General features: G+C 37.6%; 1 protein-coding gene across 2 annotated transcripts in view; it reads right to left on the bottom strand.

The window, feature by feature from the left end:
• slc25a23b (solute carrier family 25 member 23b) overlaps nt 1–21,355 on the bottom strand; it is a 29,695-nt gene that overhangs the window by 6,061 nt on the left and 2,279 nt on the right. The window contains exons 1-7 of one of the 2 annotated variants that reach the window (XM_007237900.3): nt 17,471–18,224; nt 7,270–7,393; nt 6,524–6,611; nt 6,250–6,361; nt 3,778–3,936; nt 2,998–3,144; nt 2,309–2,422 (exon numbers count right to left, since the gene is read on the bottom strand). In XM_007237900.3, coding sequence (XP_007237962.2) covers nt 2,309–2,422; nt 2,998–3,144; nt 3,778–3,936; nt 6,250–6,361; nt 6,524–6,611; nt 7,270–7,393; nt 17,471–17,662 — 936 coding nt within the window. In that variant the 5' untranslated portion in view covers nt 17,663–18,224. Of the gene's footprint in view, nt 1–2,308; nt 2,423–2,997; nt 3,145–3,777; nt 3,937–6,249; nt 6,362–6,523; nt 6,612–7,269; nt 7,394–17,470; nt 18,225–21,355 lie in introns of those variants that run through there. The other variant, XM_022671864.2, reaches the window with a different exon arrangement.

The raw sequence follows: 21,355 nt of genomic DNA, 5'->3' as shown, positions 1-21,355 counted from the left end.
TTAAAGGCTGCAGCCCAGAGCTTGGCCACCAGAGGGCCATACAGGGTTAACTCTGACAGTAATAACAGCAAACAACACAGCCTGTCATGAATAAAACCTTTCCCAGGTCTTCACGTTATATGTAAAGGTATGCACATGCATGTTTGAAGAAAAAGGGTGGAGTTAAATACCAGTTTTTTTGTAAAAAAAAAAAAAAGGTAAAGATAAAATGGGCTGAATAATGATCCCAAATAAAATTTAAAGTCCACAGTGGACCCTCTCAACAAACACACTTCACTGAGGTTAAAATTACACATCCCAGCTTCAGCTACATGGTAAAGTTTTATAATTTTTTTTATTCACAGTAAGTCACAGTGTGCCATAACCCACATTACAAGTCTGCACAATCTTAAGGAAGAGCTGGCAATGGTTTGAGATGAGGCTGAGAGAAGTGTGTGAGCAAGTATTACAGAAAAGTGTGGGTGACTACAGACTTCACACTAGCAGGTAAAAAGTTGCTTACAATGACACAAATTTGTCTCTTTTGGGTATGCTTAAGGCTGCTGACATGCATGTTGCATGTGGGTGCAAACAAGGTTCCGCTTCAAACAGCCAAAACAAATATTACATCATGTACACTGTGATATATAGTCCCCTCCAAAAGAATTGGAACAATGAGGTTAATCTCTTTATTTCTGATGTAGATTGAAAATGTTGGCACTAAAATATGAATATGAGAAGAAATATTAACATTTAAGTGTTTATTTTCAGGCATTTACATCTGGATATGATACACAGTTCAGAAGATAACATCTGTCTGAACCCACCCCTTTTTCTTGTGAGCCAAAGTATTGGAACAGATCAACTTAAAACAGATTTAAGTAAAAAATACTTAGTATTTAGTTGAGAGTCCATTTCTTACAATAACTGCATCACTGACATCACTAAACTTATGCATTCTTCATTTGTGATGCTTTTCCAGGTGGAGTGTTTTGGGTCAATATCTTGCTTTATGATGAAGTTTGGCTTCATCTTTTATTAACTGACAGTCAAAATGTTTCTATACAGATCTAAGCTCATTTTACATCAATGAATATTAATGAGCCTGTCCCAGAAGAAGCAATCCTAAAGATCCTTTATTTCTGCTAACTTTAGCATTTCCATCACGTTCGTAAAGGTTAATCTTTGTCTCATTAGTCCATAGGCTTTTCTCTGTACTTCTTGGAAAAATCCAGCCTGGCCTTCTTATTCTTTTTGCTAATGAGTGGTTTTCATTTTCTGTTGAATCCTCTGTACTTTTGTTCATACAGTCAACCTTACTACTAGTGTATATATGCGTACAAATCTAAGCATACATGACTTTAAGGAATACTGTGAGTGTAATTCTGCAATGTAACTTTAGACTTATAGTATTCATATGGTTGTTCCTTAATGATCACCAGAGATACATACTTTCATAGCCCTTGGCTTCTATCCCCAGTTCTGTCTGATTGCACAGCTGACCAGCTGGTGCTTTGGGGAAAACATGAGATGCTTCCTGGCAATAGCAGATGTTTCCACAGCCAGAAACTAATGACATCTTTTTTTTATGAGTGAGATCATTAACTGAAATTAATAACAAGGATTATCAGGCAAACACCCTTTTTATGAATTGGCATTCCATTTTATATGCACATGATGAACATAAATATTCAAAGGTATCCAAACAATTTAGAAAATTAGTCTATGTAGACATTTAGACTACCAAATTAGAGGTAGTCTATTGTGGATTCTAAGTTGTGTTTATTATCAGAATATTTGTACCAAATGTATCAGGCTTGTTTAGAGGCTTCTTTTAAAAGTCTGATGTTGAATTTTTTTAATGATGACAATCCTATGAAGGACTCTTGATTTGCTTTTCTAACATAGAGTAAGAGATATTTTGACCAGGAATGCTAGTGCTGGGCGATTATGGCCTAAAAAAATTATCTTCGATTTCTTCACAGAAAATACATTTTTTTATTGTAATCGATTTTTCCCTAAAAATCAAACTACAGATGATAAAGAAATGGTTCAAAACCTGGAACAGTGCTGGAACATTTTCAATACAAGTCTAGTACGTAAAATATTTAGAACATAGGCGTGCACTGGTCTGTGGGAGGCGCCTGTGACCTAGGTAAGACAGAGAAACACTTCAGAAATGAGTAGTTTTTCGGATATTTTAGATGAAAAAGATAAATTGTCTATATGTAAAATTGCGATGACTCAAATTCAAATTAACCAAATTAATCGTGAAAACACACACTCTGTCTATTTTAAGGTGGACAACTGTGGGAAATCTCTATCTCACCTCCATTGGATAGATGATGGTTTGAGCAGTGGCTCCAGCAAGTGATCCAGCAACAAACCTCTCCTGCACCCTTAAACTGCCGCCATCTTTACAGCCACGAATCAGCCACTTTATCTACACACAGGAGTGGAACAGGAGTAAAGACGAGAAGATGGGAAGCAAGATAATGAGAAACAGAAAAGGCTCTGCATCTGTGGACATGTACAAATATACGTGTGTTCTTTTATTGCATTAAAGAACAGTGTAATGTAAAAAATCCAATCCAATCCAACACTTAATAAAAAAAAATCTGCTGCTCTGCCACTGTCTCGGAGTAGCTTAGCTTTTTAAAATCTGAATCAACTTCGGGTATGCTGCAGTAGCTTGTGTCATAGAATACAATTCTAATTGGCTAGCTAGCAACTGAAAAAATAGAAGCCAGTGGACTTTGTGTGCAAATAATTAATGAAAATAGCAACACACAACCCTCTCTTCAGTGCTCCTTTAGAAGCTCCACCCCATCACCTCTCCACCGAATACACCGTATATTTTTTGAGCATTTTTATTGCTCTATACATTATGAAGTTCCAGCTAAATTGTGAATTCCCAGATTCCACTTCCGTCAAAAGATAAAAAAAAACTTTAATAAAATAAGCTACTTAAAAAAACAAAGAGCTTTAATAAGACCTCCGTGAAATGTAATGTTTTACCTGTTCATAAGCCATGAATTTGATAGCAGACTCAGGAGCAATTTTCAGAACATTGATGCCATTTCCCCTCCATAACGACCTGAGCCCACCCTCCTGCACCATCCCTCGCAGTCCACTCCACAGGCCACCCCCTCCAGAGCCATGAACCTGCAGAAAAATACTGTTTTTACTCAATGTTTTTAACTGAACTTTCTACATTGCTTTGAAATACACTCATTTATGAAAAATATACCTATTTGTTCATAAAAATTAATATTAGAGATAGACCAATCAGTGTTTCTGGGGAAAAAATGCTGATCGTCTTTCAGCTTGATCAGCTGATTGCAGATATCGATTAAGGACTGGGCTGAATTACAAGTTACTCAGTAATGCATGGCTTATGTAGCTAGCTAATGTGTACTGCACATTATGTGTTTCTCAGGATAAAGCAACCTTTTTTTTTCAAACACACTATCAAACACACTAATTCCTTGCAGAACTGCACTGTGGAGCTCAAAGTATAATCACAGCACAAGGCAGTATTGACTAAATTAGAGATATGTTGGTTGATGGCATTTTATTTCCTTGTGTCTGTACTAAGTAATAACACTAGCTTTATTAATTTATCCATATTTGGTGTAAAAGTCCACACAAGTGTTCTTAGTGGATCAGAACAACCAAATAAGAAACAAATAAAATATTAACTTAATCTCAAAAGTGTTAATTGTTTTTTGCTTAACCAGCTAATTGTATCAAACAACAGAAGGAAATTTGCTTGACTAAATTATCTGTTATATTTACCTGAAGAAAAACCTTAAGTCTGTCCAGTGGGGCTGTTCCTGTCCTTGATACAGCTCCAGCCATCGCTCCAGCAACCAGCTGCCTCCAGACCAGTCCTGCCCTCCGCTCCCGCTCAGAAAACTCATCCGGCACGGTCAGGTGCTCTCCAATATCAAGCATCTAAAACAACACATAGTACATTTACACTTTACATTTAGAGTCTATTTGAATATATATTTTTAGAATCTGAATCTACTGGTGTATTTTGCCTGCTTGTCAAAAACATATGTAAGTTTTGCAATCTAACATACAGTAACTTTCAAAAAATGGACACACCTTCTCCTTCCAGGTTTTTGTTATTTTCTTTTTTTCCTACATTAGAAATGAATACTGAAGTCACCCAGACTAAGGAATCATGTCGTAACTTAACAGTGTTAAACAAACAAAAATACTCTGTGAAGCATATAGGTGGCTCTTATCTGGCACTCTGATGAACTTATAATGTGTAAAAGCAGGAACTCTTCCTTTCTTCTTTTCCTGGGGTGGTCCATTTTTGATGTTTTTTGCAACTGCACTTAAGAATACTTTCAAAGATCTTAGTTGAGAAGTTCACAGCTGTTAACTGGAAGCCATTCGAGGTGACTCTACCTCATAAAGCTGACTGAGAAAATCCAGTCAAGATGTGCAAAGCTCTCATCTTAGCAAGAGGTGCTACTAAAATATAAAAAAAAATACTTTTTTGTTAAATAATAATACCATATGTTTTTTTTTTCATAGTTTGGATGACTTAAGTATTAATCTACAATGCAGAACATTTTTAAATAATTTAAAAACAATAAATTTAAGATGTGTCCAAACTTTTGACTGGTACTGTATGTGCCAGTAGGAGATGCCACAATAGTATCTTCACATTATTGATGCTTGGATAAGGTGAAAAGTTAAAAAAGAGTTGTTTTTTTTATACATGATGACGACTTACCACCATACCACCATTCAAAAACCATAAATGCCTGTAGTACATCCAGGAACACAATATACCACTTCATTAGTTTCATTCTTATTGCTTGACATATATACAACCTATATATCAGCATATACACAATGGTGAGCTGCCGTTACACTAACACCAAACTTTTCCACACTACCCTCTACTCCACACAGCTGGCATGAGGGCTGGTAACCAGAAAAAACTGTATCAAATGTTTCCTTCATCCCTACTGCAGTGAAATAAAACGTTATTGAATGTACACTTGCACCTGTAGGGGAAACCCAGGAGTAAAAAATACTGTTTTAAAGTCTGATGCCTTTGTGAAAGGTTGCATGGCGGTCCTTTATCTTCTTTTACTCTAAATCTGTGCAGAACAAAAATAACACACTAATCTTGTATTAAATGGTAAATGTAATGTTGCTCTTTTAACTGAAGTTTTTGAGCTGTTCTACTATTTTTAAATAAAATGATAAGTAATAAATAGGGGTGTGACGAGACACTAATATCACAAGACGAGACACGATACTGGGTTCACGAGAACGAGACGAGACAAGATTTAAAAATACAATTTTAAAGAAAACGTCAAAAATGAAAAATGGCTTGAAAACTAGAGTTTTATTTGACAAAATCATATAACGCAAACTTAACAGACTGGTTTCTCTCACACATTGATTCTATAAGAAATAGAAATAAGAATAAGACAAAAAAAAAAAAAACCTTATATAGTGCAAACAATAAGTGCAAACCACAAGCAGTCATATTAAGACTATATGGTTTGTGTTTTTTTATCCTAAATCTCTTGTAATTTAACTATGCATAACCATAACCAGTCATATTAAGACTATGACTGAAGTGAAAACAGAGACAGACTTTTTATTAAATACAGTACAGAGCTAAGGCATTAGTATAGCTGCCTATGAAACAGTCACGTGTAGGATTTACTTACAGTATTTGTACAGGTTTGTGTCTTGTTGGTCACTCTGTTAACGTTTATTGTTTCCACTGGAAAACCAAAATGCAGCCAGACATAACACTTAAAAAGGGAGTATGCAGCCAATGCGACGCATATGGGCACTGCACTAAAGGGGGCGCCAAATGAAAGCCCCAAATAAATTTTCTCTTAGGAGAAACAGCCAATCAGCTTGCTGGTTTTGGAGCGCGGTGGGCTAGTAATAACCCACCCCCCCCCCACCCCTCCCGCTGATACTATGTTTGCATACACCACAAACAGAACGTAGTTGCACTCCTGCTGTGTTGCCAGATCCCGCTTAAAAAGTCCACACTACACTATTTTTTTTTACCTGCGAGACAGGTTAAAGCTTGACGAGAAATACCATCACATTTTAATCTCGTGCCACGAGATCTCGTCACACCCCTAGTAATAAACTGTGAAAATTATGTACAAATATCTCACTACAATGAGTGATGTGTTCAGTATAAAGAGCTTTTCTTATTCATAAAGATAAAAACGAGCCTGCTGGCACTTATACATCTCAGAAACTAACCAGTGAATGTTTCCAGTAATGGGCAATGTCCTCCATGTTGCGGAATGGATTGAACAGGAAGTGATCTCGCCACTCGTTCCAATCGATGGTCATGGTACCGTCTCTGTCCATACTGGGCAAATTAAAAAGAAAAGCAAATAAAGATTTCTCCTGATACTAAGCCGTATCGCCACGATTCTTAGAAAGATCAAGGTACACAATAGTAAGTAAGAAGTGTTAAAGGATAAAAATACACACAGACAGGCTTTATGAGCCTCTCCCTCACCACACTGACCTGCGCAGTATCCTGTAGGCCTGCTCAGTGGACACCTCCACACCCAGACTGTGCAGAGATTGCTGGATCTCCCCTACATCAATCTGACCTGAATAACACAAAGCACAGTGTCAATGCTACACACCCCTATTTTAACTCAATACCAGAAAAAATACAAGTATAAAAATAACTCCTAGTTGGAAATGCTCCAAAATTAAGTTCAAAGTTCCAAAGTTTATTTGTCACAAACATAGTCATACAAAGTAAAATGATCTCTCACACACACACACACAAAACAAATAAATTACATAAACAGTAGTTATAAAAATTGTACACACCCCTGTTAAAATGGCAGGTTTAATGATGTAAAGAAATAAGACTTGGGACCCTGCTAATATTACATTATTAAATATATATATAAAATATAATAATTTAACAATAACAAAACGAAACCCACAAACTTTGATTTGAACCTGGACTGTTATTAAATTGTAAGTGTGAAAATGGTTTTATATCTGTTTTTATTACAATATTAGGCATATGTGCATCAGAGCATCCCTTTCTATTGACCATCTTTTTCTATGTACATCATACAAGCTGTATGTTAGCAATAGGCAGACCATAAAATTAACTAAAATCAGTAACAAGAAGTCATAATGTATGGTACAGTCCAGTAAAGTGTATGGAACACCATGCTCTATCCTGTACACAGTGTTGACATTACAATGAAAAGTTTCAGTGTGTGTATGTGTGGTCAGTAGCCATACCGTCGTTGTTGCGGTCCAGGCTGCGGAACATGAGTTTCAGCTCTTTCTCGTGGGTGCGCAGATACTGAGTAAACTCCTGAAAGTCCAGTTGGCCATCGTGATTGGTGTCACTCACACGCACAATCTGCAGGAAGGACAGTAAGCGAAAAATGTGAAGCAGATGTTACATTTAAATCCTACCTGGTCCTGAAAAAGGTACATTACAACTCTGTAAAGCTCCTGTAGCACTTAGCACCAAGCTAAATGAAAGAAGGGGCAGGGTCACCACTGCAACCAACACACTGCAACATGACCAAAAATGTTTATTAATTTGAATAAATTCTAGGGATGATCTGATCATTTTTTTTGCTCCTGAGTAAGAGTTTGAGTATTTGCAGATAGTCCCAATAAAATACTTATAAATGCAGTAAAAATAAAATGTTATTCATTTTGAAACAACTGTAACAAAATAAACAAACAAATAAACAAGTACTAAATATCCATATAGATTATTTCCATTTAAATGCATAATTTCTTAAAATAAATTTTTTAAAAAAAAAATTCACACAACAACATTTCTGTAATTAATCAGAATTTAAATAATTATTGATTTTTTAAATGCTGATAGTTCTGTTTCTTTTTTAAGTGAGACAGTAATAATAGTGTAGTGTGGTTAAGGCCTGGTTAGGCCAGACTAGATTTAAACTAGACTGTATTACTGTATTAAAATAGGGTAGTTTTGATGCTTTTTTAAAATAAGAATGTTTTAATGTGCTGAGTTACTGAGTTTAACTGGGAGCTTTAATGTAGGAAATAAACGCTAGCGTAGCTGCATATACATTTTTTTGCAAATTCCACCTTGAAAAAAGGAAACGGTGTGTGCGTGCACATGAAAGACAGTGTGAGAGAGAGAGAAAGAAAGAAAGAGAGAGAGAGAAAAAGAGATATAGTAAATTCTTGAAATAACAACGTAACATTACATTTTTGATAAAACAGTAATCCAGATCTTTTCCACCTGATTCCGATCCTTTATAAAATACGTTATCTACCCCTATTTCCGATCACTTAATCTAACCCCAAGGATTCTTCGATTAGAAAAACAGAATAAGTGAAAACATTGAAACTGAACTGATGGATTCTTATTTAGTTACAAAAAGTGTTGACAAGCTGTGACCCCCAAATAAGGTGGTACTCAGTATCAATCATGCAGAAATCCAGTGTTTTTAGAAATGTTAGCTTAGCATCTTCTTTTGTAAACTAAAGAAGCACACATCATACACCAAACATGTATTTGCTGACAGGCTGAATCTTTCAAATCCAAGTTCAAATCCCGGGTCACAGCTTTAGAAGCCGAAATCGGAGAGGACACATTTGGCCATGCTCTCTCCTCATCACCTCCCACTGTGACTCAGACTGTCAAAGGCATCAGAGCTGGAGATCCAATGAGTTCCTCCAAATGTATTGGTTGCCTTGTGAGGTAGTAGTTTACTTCACATGTCTGTACCACATGTATCTTCAGCAGTGAGAAAAAGTTTGATATCTAGGATTAAACTTAAGATGAGTCTTTAACATCACTGTTGTGATGGACTTCCTTGTGTACTTTGGGCCATTCACCGTAAGATATTCCTCTTTATGATATTTTGACAAAAAGAAGAATTTAGTATAACATCAATTATTACAAGTTATCTATCCTACAGAAGCAAAACAGACCCAGACCATCACACTACCACTACCATGCTTAACTGTTCAACAACAAATATGTTCAAACATTTGTGGATATCTCATCTAATCAATGCATTGGGCTACTTTAAGTAACACCCATTAGCGACACAGATGTGCAAATGGACACACATAGCTTGTCTAGTAGAGAAGCATTGCCAATATAATATAGGATTTTCTGAAGCAGATAAACATGAACCTATTGTTACCAAGTTATTTGTGACAATGCCCTATACCAGGGGTCGGCAACCTTTAACACCCAAAGAGCCATTTGGACCCGGTTTCCACGTAAAAGAAAACACTGGGAGCCGCAAATACTTTCTGGGCCCTATTTTAGCGTTCCATAGCGCACCGGTCATTTGCGTATTACGCTATTTGATTTAGGGCGTGTCAATACGCCTTTGCACAGCTCAAAAAGGAATGTACTAATTCTCTTAATTAATCATGGGTGTTTTTGGGCGTAACGTGAAATAAACCAGTCAGCGTGCCAGTCACATTCGTTTTAAGAGTCAGGTGCACTCTGATCGCTGCACTTTTGTGCGTCTCAGCAGAGGAAACTGACCTGCTGTGAAGGAGCTCCAGCAGCTCATTTAAGGAAAGAACAATGTTATTAACTTTACAGGTCCTTACTCATCTGAAGTTGAACTGAATTGAGTTTTATATTATATTTTTAACCTCGCTCTGAACTCAGATCCTTATAAATATCAGAAAAAAATATAACTACCGGTAATAGTAATTAATAGTTACTGTGCACAGTTTTGATATTTTATTTTTGGTTCCTAAAGGCTCTGGGCAAGGTGTTTTTTTTTCTCTGGTCTAGAAGTGTTGTGTGTTGTGGGAGTGGGGTGGCGATGATATGTGGTATTTGTTGACTGTTGTCAGGGTTTTAATCAGTTAGTGGAGCTCCTGTGTTTCCCACCTCCAAGATATTTACCTGAACACACCTCACTTCCAGACCACCATGCCCATCAGTGTATATATTCCTAAATTCCTATTTTAACAACGTGTGCGCAAGACTGTTGACAGGGTGTAAGATAGCAACGAGCACCTTGCCCAGGGTGTACAATATGTCCCTTTGAATTCTTGAAAAACATAATAACAAAAAAAATCAACATGCCGAGATATTTTTCTTTTCTTGCATTTCTCCATACTTGGCCTACCTGGGGTTGAAAGTATCAATACATGGACGGTGTTTTGGCGGGTATACCGGCTTTCACAAGTGTGACGCTTATTTTATGATGAAATATAATAAAATATCATTTTGTTTTAATATTTCAAGATTACAATAATCTTCCAATTTAGAACTATTTAAAAAATATCAACTAACAAAAAATAAAATACACTTCAATTAAATACTTATAATTTATTTTCCCAAGTCACACGGAGCCGCAGTATTAGGATGAAAGAGCCGCGGTATGCTGACCCCTGCCCTATACAAATACATTTGGTTTTGAATTTGAATGATCATACCTAAACTTTTGGGTTACTGGTTAGACCTTTATATTAAGCTCAAAGTGTTTAGATTGGTGGTTACAGATACAAAATGTGTGCTAAAAATAAAAATGAAATGATTGTTACTTTTTTATTGTAATGCTGCTTCATGCTTTTACTGTGTACATATAATGATATGGAAATCAAATGTTAATCAGCTCGTTTCTGAATGTGCTGAGGCTCAGTCTGCAGGAGTTCAAGCACATTGTGAACCAGCACTAATCTGTCCATCTGCATTACAGCACATGACTAACACACTCACACAGACTAATAGCCTAATAGCACAGCCAGTGTTGGCACACACACAAACACACACACACAGTGCATTTCAATCAGGAACAAACTTCTGACTTCAGAACCTCTACAACAAAATAGATGTGATGAAAAAAATCATGATTCCTAGGCGAGATCCTGGCGATTCTAAATTGATTTAAAATGGCCCAAAATCAATAAAAAAATGCGTTTAGGTTTTACTTTTTGGCGTTCCTACTCCTGACAGTACTGCATACCGCATCATTACACATCCATTTATAGAAAGCCAACATAGAAGAAGGGCACCATACAGCAAGCTAGTTAATCAGCCAGCTCAATTTATCTGAGTCCACTAGCATGGAGCAGGAGAAGAGATTCAACTGCCCCATCTGCCAGTGTTTGGGCACAATTTGGATTTTACAAAGTCCCAGGGAAGAGAGCTTGACATGAGCACACTTGTTTGCAAGCAGTGTATAATTAAACTGAGATACTTTGGAAATATAACCCTGATCACCCTGAGCTTAAAGAAGCTAAAAAAAAAACAGGCAAAAGCAGCGGCAGACCAGCAAACTCTGACACAATGCAACAAACTCCGAGTTGTGAAGATTTCCCACTCCATCGCTGCTATATTGTGAAGGATTTTCGACCATACAGCTCAGTCGAATGCGAGGGGTTTAAGTTTATGGTTAATACGCTGGACCTAAGGTACATTTCCCTTTACGTAGCTTTTTTAGCGATAAAGCAGGGCCACAACCCTACAGTTACACAAAGAATAAAGTGGGAGAAACTCTGATTAATGCCAGTAGACTAGCACTTATGTGTGACTCCGGAACCCAATCTTATGTTTAATATTTAAGGTTAATTTATGTAGCCACGTTGCAATATGGTTAAAAAGACTGTGACGTCTGTGTTTTATTTTTAAGGTTACATTTTAAAGATTTACAAAAAATAAATATGAAATGTTGCAAAAAGATTTGATGCAGTAAGGGACCTAAAATTATTGTTTTAAATGAATTTTCTATTTGTTTAAATTGTCACTCCATCTTCTCAATCACATAATTTAAACAAAATTTATAGACCATTTGAATCGAAAAATTGTTCTGGAATTGGAAATCGTTTCTGAATCGAATGATCGTGACCCCAAAAATTGGAATCATATCAAATCTGAGAATCCCCTAAAACACTGTACTAGTTTCTAATAAAGTGTGTCTACAGTCCAGTTCAAAATATTACAATGTTACACTGTAAATTTAATAATGAAGACAGAAAAGATTAATACTTTAGAATCACTTTGAGGCCAGATCTGTCTCACTGTCTTCATGAGGTAGAGTCACCTGGAATAGGTCATGGGATTGTAGAGGACTGTTTCCTACGTAATTCCATTTGTGTCTCTTAATTAATTTCATGTCTTTATTTATAATCTACAATGTAGAAAATAAATTAAATAAAGAAATGAGAGGTGTGTCCAAACTTTTTACTGATTTTGCATATTTTTAAAGTTCTGTCTCTTTACAACACCTCAGTGGATTTAAAATAAAGACATCAAACTGTGATTGAAATGTGGTATTTCACAGGCTCAGACGTAATTGTACTGATAAGCAGTCCACATGTGGCCTGTTCCCTCATTATATTGTAACAAATTAGGAACAAAAGTTTCAGAGTTGATTCCAAGTGCTGAATGCGTATTTGGCAACTTTTCATGAGAACTCTGAAAAGAAGGTCCAAAGAAGTTTTACTCCAAAGATTGCTTGGAGGCAATAAGTACTCTGAAAAAAGAAGCAGATAAACGCAGACACTTTAGGAGAACTCAACAACACCCCAAAGTACCTCACAGTACTTGACACATTGTTCTTTTCCTGATAAAAATACTCTTTACAAAGTAAAGAACGCTCTTAGAGAGGGAGGATTATCCTTATCAAAGTCTAAAATAAAGAGATATCTCAAAAAGCAAACTTTTTTTTGGCCAGGCAGTGTAGTAAGCCAGGTTAAAATCTATTATAGTGTTGTACAGAGGCAAAATGATAATAAACTATCCAACTGTTAAAATACAAACCTGACAGTATCCCGCTGTCTCATATTTTGGTAAGAGAAACTATACTAGAGGCTGGACCTGTTAAAAATTATGCAAATAAAATAATAAAAAAAATGTATTGTGTAACTCACTATATAATATGAACATGTATGACTGTATTTAAATAGTACAGCAACCCCTATTAAATGACTGTAGACTTCTAAGAGTTTGTTTCAAATCCAGTCATAAATGTTTTTTTATGGGTTAATATCTTAACCACTGTTAAACAATCCCATTTAATTTAGCAAACCTCTTTTGCATCCTGCTTTACATTTGTCAACTTTTAAAGAGGACTGTAGAGAATGGACATCTGATAAAAACCTTTTATAGGACTGTGAACTGACTTTACTTTAAAACAAAGACCACAACTACAACTCCTACCATCTAGTTAGCTTTGTACTGTGAGTCAAAGTTTATCTTACTGTGAATAGATATACCATGCGGAAACTTCATTAATACCCATTTATTTCTACATGAATTGTCTGTTTTATCAGCTTCCCTAAACATATAGGATACCTTTGTATTTGTACATTTACAGACCCTAATCATTATGTTTCTCTACACATTTTGTTACTAGTGGTGTAACAGTCTGTGCATGCTTTACAAACCCCTATGTTACGAGGGACATAGTTTTGATTGTGCAATTGCACAGAGAACACACAGTACAGGCAGGCGGAAAAATTAATGTAATGCTGAACCAAAGTTCACAGGCAAGTTGACCAAGTTAAATTAGTATGGACTCAGTTTAGTGAGTGGAAAGGCCACAGGAGCTGCAGTTGTTTGAGAATTGACCAGTTTATTAACAAGTGGAAGTTCTGGGCTGTGGACTGACATAGCTCTACCCAATACCTTTGGGATGAGTCGGAGTGCCATTTGTGACCCAGGCCGAATAGCAAACTCCCTGTTAATAACCTTTCAGGATTCAGATGAAATGCCTGATGAGCAGTCTTTAATTGTGTTTTTTTTTTCTTTTCTTACTTTAATTTACTTTTATTTTTCACATATTTTCCACACTTACCAAATCCCGATTGCACTTTTGTCACTAAATAGCATGTACTTCTTTACATTCTTATTTACAGCTATACTGGCTTGCACTAATCTATATGCCATTTTATCATCCCTTGTTCCTCCTATTCACTCCACACATTTTGAACAACACCTAGCAACTACTTGCAACATACCTGGAATTACTGAGCAACATAGTAGGAACTCCTTAGCAACACAGTGCCAGTAATACTGCTAATAACATCATAGCATTAAATCTGTAGCCACACTACAGCAATAGCAACAAATTAGCTTTAGCAAGCAACCCATTACCACAGTAACCCCAAGCTACACCTTATCAACCACCATGCAACACCTTAAAAAAAACACCTAGTAACACCTTAAAAACCAACAGCTATACCATAGCAACATCTTAGAAACAGCATAATAACACCTTGGCAACCACCTTGTAACCAACAGCTTAGCAACACCACAGTAACTAGGAATACAATAGCAATCACATATGAACAGCTGAGCAGAAAGTGGTAACCATAAGAGCTGTGCAATGCTTTTGCGTTAAATTTAGTTTCTTAGTTTCCTTTAGACCGTTATTCCTACTAACCTAATTAACTTGACCTTACATCAATAGTAGTTACGTCATAGTTACTAAACAATATGTCCTAAATTCAATAACTGACTAAGCCTTTAAATTTATGGGTACTTAATGGCATTCTAATGGTACCCATCAGATTCCCTCAAGGCCCTGGCACCACTGTGTAAAAAGTTGAAATAGAGTACTGTACGTTTTGTTCATAGCTATCCCAAGCTTGTTCTTTCAGGAACATTTCCACTGCAGGTGACAGTAAAAAATGCAAAGCAGGACACGACCTGTAGCCTTAGCAGTTTCAGGCTCCAAAACACTAGACCGGACAATTCTGAATTATTCAGTCAGGTCAACATCCTCAACTAAGGCTGCCCAGACAAACGCCAAGTACCAAGGCAAGGACTTGTGGTGCTGCCACCTTTGGAAATGATCTTTAACTTCATATGCTCTGGCAATGTGCTTTCCACCACATGTGACATCATTATCTAAAATAGCCTCAGGAGGTCGACTTCAGGCTGCTGCTAGCCTACATTATGCAGCGTAAATAAATGACACAGGGATCACTTGTCGGCACAAAGTACAACTGGGACTTGGCCTATCTTTTCACTTTTACAATAAAGACCATGGCTCTCAAGAGAGTAACAAATCCCTACTGAAACACTGGATTGTCACACTGTGCTCAAATCATTACAAGACTACACTTAAATTATATAGTTACACATATACACCAATCTGTCATAGTATTAAAACCAGCTGTATAGAACTGTGTAGGAATGTGCTGTATGGTATAATCCACTAAGATGTTTACAGTTCACAAGTTGTAAAGTAATGGCTTACTGTCCAACAATTATGGATAGGCACTGCAAGGAAGCGAATAAAAATAAGACAGAATAATTGATGGGGCACCCATGATTTTGCCACTTGTTCACTTTCTTGGTGCACTTTTGGTAGGTACTGACCACAGCATACCATGAACTCCCCAAAAGACCTGCCTGATGCCTCTGGAGACATTCTCATTCTTTCATTCAGCAGTCACATGGCTCTTCAAAGAATCTCAGATCTTCACGTATAGCCATATTTTCTGCTTCAAACACATTAACTTAAAGAACTGACTGTTCACTTGATGCCTAATATGTAGATCCCAGGCCCTTGACAGGTGTGACTGTAACAATATAATCACTGTTATTAACTTTATTAAATTGTTTTAATGTTATGACTTGTCATGTCGATAATTTTTCTTGGATGTGTGTTCTTATTATCAAGTCAGAGATGGGCTACTTGTAGAACATATTGTGATAAATGGACTTTATGACATGGACTTTATTTACATTTGAAATGTAAACATTCAGATTAAATCTGAAGTCAACAATAGGAAATAATGAGAAAGAATAATTCAAACACTGGATTTGTGATGAACCATAATCCTGAAGCCTGGATTTGAGGTTTTATGTTTTTTAAACAGAAACTTGTTTCTCCATTTTAATAATTTTCACTTAGACGTAATTTAAAAACGTCCGGTTGTCCTGTTAAGTCATTACATTACTAATATGATGAAAACCACAGCTTTTACGGAGGTTTATGGATGTATATTGACTTCGTACCAATGGATGTTCTCACTGTGCCCACACACATGCCTGAACTTCACTTGAGAGACCCTAATGCCTACACACAGTTACCAGACAAACAGACACAGACCAAAACCTTTTTCTCACAGAGTGGGTGTTCGTCAGAGAACATTTGTGTTTAAGTCGTTTTTAATGAGCTAATATTTGTAGTAATTCAAGTCACTGAATTGTTGTGTAGGACTTGGGATGGGGCTAGAATTAAGGTCAGGTCACCTAGACCTGCAGTATAGTTTTAAAGGGTAGACCTGACATAACCTTACTTGTAGAACCATAATAACGATTTTATTTTTGTGATTAAACTCAACAATAGGTTTTTGAATATAGTCCAGTGGATACAAAGACATGCCAAGTGTCATGGGTCAAGAATTAACACTGCACTGACCTGCAAGATATGCATGTGGTGTGATTTCTACCTCTAACCTGGTAGAAAAAAACTGGTGGGGACGTGCAAACATATCACCACTGATATGTTTCTCAATTGTACTTCGCTGGTGGTGTTCCATAGACAAATTTGAACCATTTGTTCCTTAGCTCTGAATTACTGGGCAAAGCGTACAACACTGATGTGATATTTGCACAAAGAACACAGGAACGAATTGCCATGCTGTTCCTAGAGCTGTTAGCTCCTATCTGACGAGATAGTGTCACTGCCTGAGTTGGGCGAGGCCATTAATACTAATTCATGACTTGATGTCGATACAGGAGCTTTTTCTGATCTACTCGTTTTTCTGAAGAAAAAGTGGATTTTAGCAGAAGGACACCTTGAAATAAGTCTGTTTTACATGCAATTGGATATTTCCAAACATTTATTAAACACTACTAAAATGTATTAAATAATTGAGGCAATGAATTTCCTCAAATTAAAAAATAAACATATCCAAGCCTACAGGGTAGTACAGGGCAGATATGTATAAAATACTAGAAACCCATACTTAAGTAAAAGTACAAGTGCTCTATCAAAACAATTTACTTGAGTAGAAGCTGAAGGTCTTTAAGCATCACACTTAAGTGGAAGTACTAAAGTGTTCAACATGTTTTGTACTTAAGTATGAATTCTAAAATGTACTTAAGTACTGAAAGTAAATGTACACTTCTACTTTATTATTATACATCTCAGGTACAGGGTTGGACAACTTCATGCTTGGATGGAATATCTCCAGCATAGTTTGTTCGCTGTCCTAACCTTACTCAAACACACTTGAGTCAACTCATCAGTAAATTACCAGGTCTAACAGGTATTCTGTAGTTACCCTCCAGGACTGCAGTTCTGAGTTCTGAAGTAGCTCAAGTTAATCTTAAAGCCAGGATTTGCAGTATCTTGGCCACTTTAATAGAAACACCTACTGTATCTTGTGCTTCCACTTTTTGGCCAATTTATTGGAAGCATCTGTACTTCCAGTCACTGCTACTATGTTCCCTCTACACAGCGGGCTACAGTACAGGACCGAGCCGACAACAGTTACCGGCTTGTCTTACCTCGTCGACGTCAGTGCGCGCGACCCCCCACGCGGCCAGCCCGGAGCGAAGCTCGTGCACGTCGATCCTGCCATCTTTATTGAGGTCCAGCTGCTGGAAGAGCTCAGCCCAGCGCTTGTCTCTCTCAGCCCCGCTCTCCTCGCAGCGAGCCCGGATACAGCCGCAGGGGAGACGTGCCCCGGCCTCGCCCATCGGGGAGCCTCCCCCTGCTCCTCGGAGCCGAGTGTAGAACCGGAGAGCGGGGAGACACGGTTAATTACAGCCCGTATTTACCGGAGCTCCTTCACACACCTTCACAGACAGTCCAGACCCGCAGGGATAAGTTCAGAGAGAGAGAGACTGGAGGAGGGAATCCGAGCGGTCCGGCTGAGGAGGTAAAAAAAAATTCAGAACCGAGGGAACGCGGAGAAGCACGGCACCCGCAGCCCGGCTCCCTGCAGCCGCGATTAGCACTGCTCTAATCCTGCACTGCTGCTGCTACATTTGTACTGAGACAGCTTACAGTCTCAGAGAGAGAGAGTGTGTGTGAGAGAGAGTGTGTGTGTGTGTGTGTCGGTGAGAATGTTCACCTCCTCGAGACTGCAATATTAATCCCCGGATCGGTTACACACTCTCCTCTCCTCTCCCTCTCTGTCGCGCGCACGTTTCATTCCTACTAGTGTACTAGTGATCCTCCCCCGGCTACTCACGTGCTGTGAAGTGCAGCGCGAGGGCGATGCTGCAAAGCTAATGCCGGTAAATCTCCATCAGTGTGTGTGCGCGCGCTCCTTTACTCGACCATCAGAGCGCTGGTCTGCCTGAACAGGGATTTTGTTGACTAAGCATCCACCCAAGGCTAGAGCACAATTTCCATTATTTATAATTATTAAAACTATGATTTATTAATTTCTTAAATAATTAATACCTACTATTTCTCTGAGCCGATCACTACCCATTACGCTCATTCAATTTAAGTTCAAGTTAACACAAGTATAAAATCTTTCTAATGTACTAATTGCACGTTAGCCCAAATACCAAACTTTACACTCACTCAGTTCAAGTTCAAGTTATCACAAGTGTAAAATCTTTATAATGTACTTATTACAAGTTAGCCTAAATATTACACTTCATGCACACTCAATTTAGGCTAACTATGAATAATAAATCATAGTTAGCCTAAATATCAAAATTCAAAAAATTTAGCAAATGTGGGCGTGGCCACCACAACACACCCCAAAAGTGCTCCACCTTGTAATTTCTCCCACTGACCACTTTACATTGATGTGCTATTGTCATAGGACAACAGCTAGTATTGTGTCCCATGACTTTAAAGTTAAAGCCCTCAGGGATATGTCTGTGGGACCTTCTGCACTGAATGTAATGTGATTTTTTAACAGTCTTTGTTTTGTTTGTTCTAACTAATGATTCTAGCCAGACACCACCAGTCATGATCATAAGCACCCACTGCGCTGTAGACTGTGTGTGGTTATAGCCTTTAAGACATTTCTTGTACAACACTGACATTAGGATTCTCTCACTGACCACTTTATGAAAAAAACAACCTTGTTCTTTCAATCACTGTCAACCAACTTTGTGCTTTCTCACACCTTATTGGAAATTTTAACCTTGCTCTTCCTCTCACTGACCAGTTTATACAAAACACCAACATTATTTTCTCTCACTGGTAACTTTATGGGAAGCACTAACCTTCTGCTTTTAACTAACTTCATAGGCACTTCATTTAAAACCCCAATCTTTTTCTTTGACTCATTGGCCACTCAGAAAAACCTACAAAGAAGGAGATTCTATTAACATGACCACAGAAAGTAAGGATGTACTCATCTCAAGAACATTTGATATTTCAAATTGAACTACGCGCCCTGTCCACTCTGAGTTCTGGCACTCTGGTGTTCATTAATGGAACGCACTTGGAGCTAATGTGACGTAGATGTGAGTGTGCTGTGATGACAAAGCACAGCAGACTGGAAACTAGTGGATCAGCAGTTGGAGGATAGGGAGAGATTACTGATGGGAAGTGGGATTTGTTATGACACTCTGACCTTTGAAGTAGTCCGCCGCTATACCCGATAAAACTGGATATATAAACTAAATTTAAAACCTGATGTAGCTGACATAAAATGTGCAATTAAATGCAACAAAAAGTTGAGATGAGAGCAATTTAGGGATAGTAATTAAAATAAATAAATAAATAAAGGGGTAGGGGTGTGCCATATCACATTGTACGCAATAATATCGCCAACATTTTTGAATATCATGAACAATATTATACCCTGTTATATCGTACCATATCACCCACCCCTACATATCACATCAGGGTACTACGTTTTTACAGTTTTAAGCAAAAGAAAAAATTCACACTGTTCTTTTTTCCCATGATCTACTAGAGACAGATTATATCTGTCCAGTATCATTTATTTTACTTCAGTCCTGGATATATGGAGATATTTGGAGTGCATTATTAGTATCATGACATTCTTATCGCCAAGAGTATCGGTATTTTGAAAATACCATGAAATATTGTGATATAATTTCAGGGCCATATCGCCCACCCCTACTACATGGGATGATGACTCCAGCCGTATCTGCATCGCAGGTTTCTTGGCCAATATGAATAGTGGCTAGTCCCCTCCCAGGGTCCATACGAAAACCTTCACAGTTCCTTCACAGCTGCAGTGCCCCAAGCCACCCTGGAGTGTGGTAAGGGTCTCGGAGGCCCTGCAGCGCTGTCGGCCCTGGTGGAGAGCAGCCCAAATTTTTTTGCGGGGATGCCTTGTGCCATTGAATATCCTACACATACCCAGTACAGACACCCAATACAGACTTGACATTCTGGATCGAGTACTGTTAAATGCTGGCACAACTTTAAAAATGAACACCTTGCCATGAGTACACTGGCCAGTGCTTAACCTTACTCAAAAGATAACACCTTATAGCTCATACAGGTCTGAACTATCCCATGACTGTAAGCATGCCAGTGTATGGCTTCATTTATTCTAAAGTCCTAAAATGTAAATGGTTTTAAACAGTTTTCTTAGACATCAAAAGATTTGGCACTCCTGTGTATATTTTGCATTTCAGTATGCTAGTTCATTAATCTGTCCAATGGAAAACCTTTAGTATAACTCACAAAGACACAAGAAATCAACTCCCATGAATTGCAGCCATAAATATCAATAGCAGTGAAAAGCAGTACATCAATGAAGCTGCTGCTAATGTTGAGCTATTGCTCAGGCAACTCACAGCAATTCAACACAATCAAAACATCCAAAACACTGCTTCTACTGCCCAGATTCAAAAGCAGCATAGAATTTTACTCCATGGCTTTGGCTGGAGCTGTGTGTGCAGTTGCAGACACTCACAAAATTTGACAAAAGGCACAAAGAGATGGCTGAGTATTTCAGAGCATGCCAAATATGTGGAGATGAGTGTTTCTGGCGTTTCATAAATAAACTATCGCAGAGGACATTCAGTGCCATGTTAGCTGCTATATGATTGATTGTGCAACATTAAGCTCACAGCAGAAAGAAAGGCAAGCCTTCAGAAGCCTCTCAGGAGTGATTAGCAGGCTGTAAGTGGGCTCTAGCTGCAGAACTGGAGAGCAGCCACTTAAAACTACAAAGAATTGAAAACATAACGGGAATATCTTAAGAACTGTGTTTTTCAAGACAAAGTATAAAATATCAATAAATAGCACAACATATAATGTATTATTAAACTAATTGAAAAATACAATTTGTCCACAGTGTTTACTTAAAATGCTATAGTAACATAAAAGCCTAACAGCAGTTATGATAATTTGGTGCATTAAAACCGAATTGATGTGTGTCATGTAAGTGTGTATATCCAGGGCTGCATTAACTCAATGAGCTTATCGTGCAACAAGAT

Source organism: Astyanax mexicanus, chromosome 19 (genome assembly GCF_023375975.1).
Source record: "Astyanax mexicanus isolate ESR-SI-001 chromosome 19, AstMex3_surface, whole genome shotgun sequence".
Taxonomy (NCBI): Eukaryota; Metazoa; Chordata; class Actinopteri; order Characiformes; family Acestrorhamphidae; genus Astyanax; species Astyanax mexicanus.
This window is presented reverse-complemented; position numbering and strand designations above follow the sequence as displayed.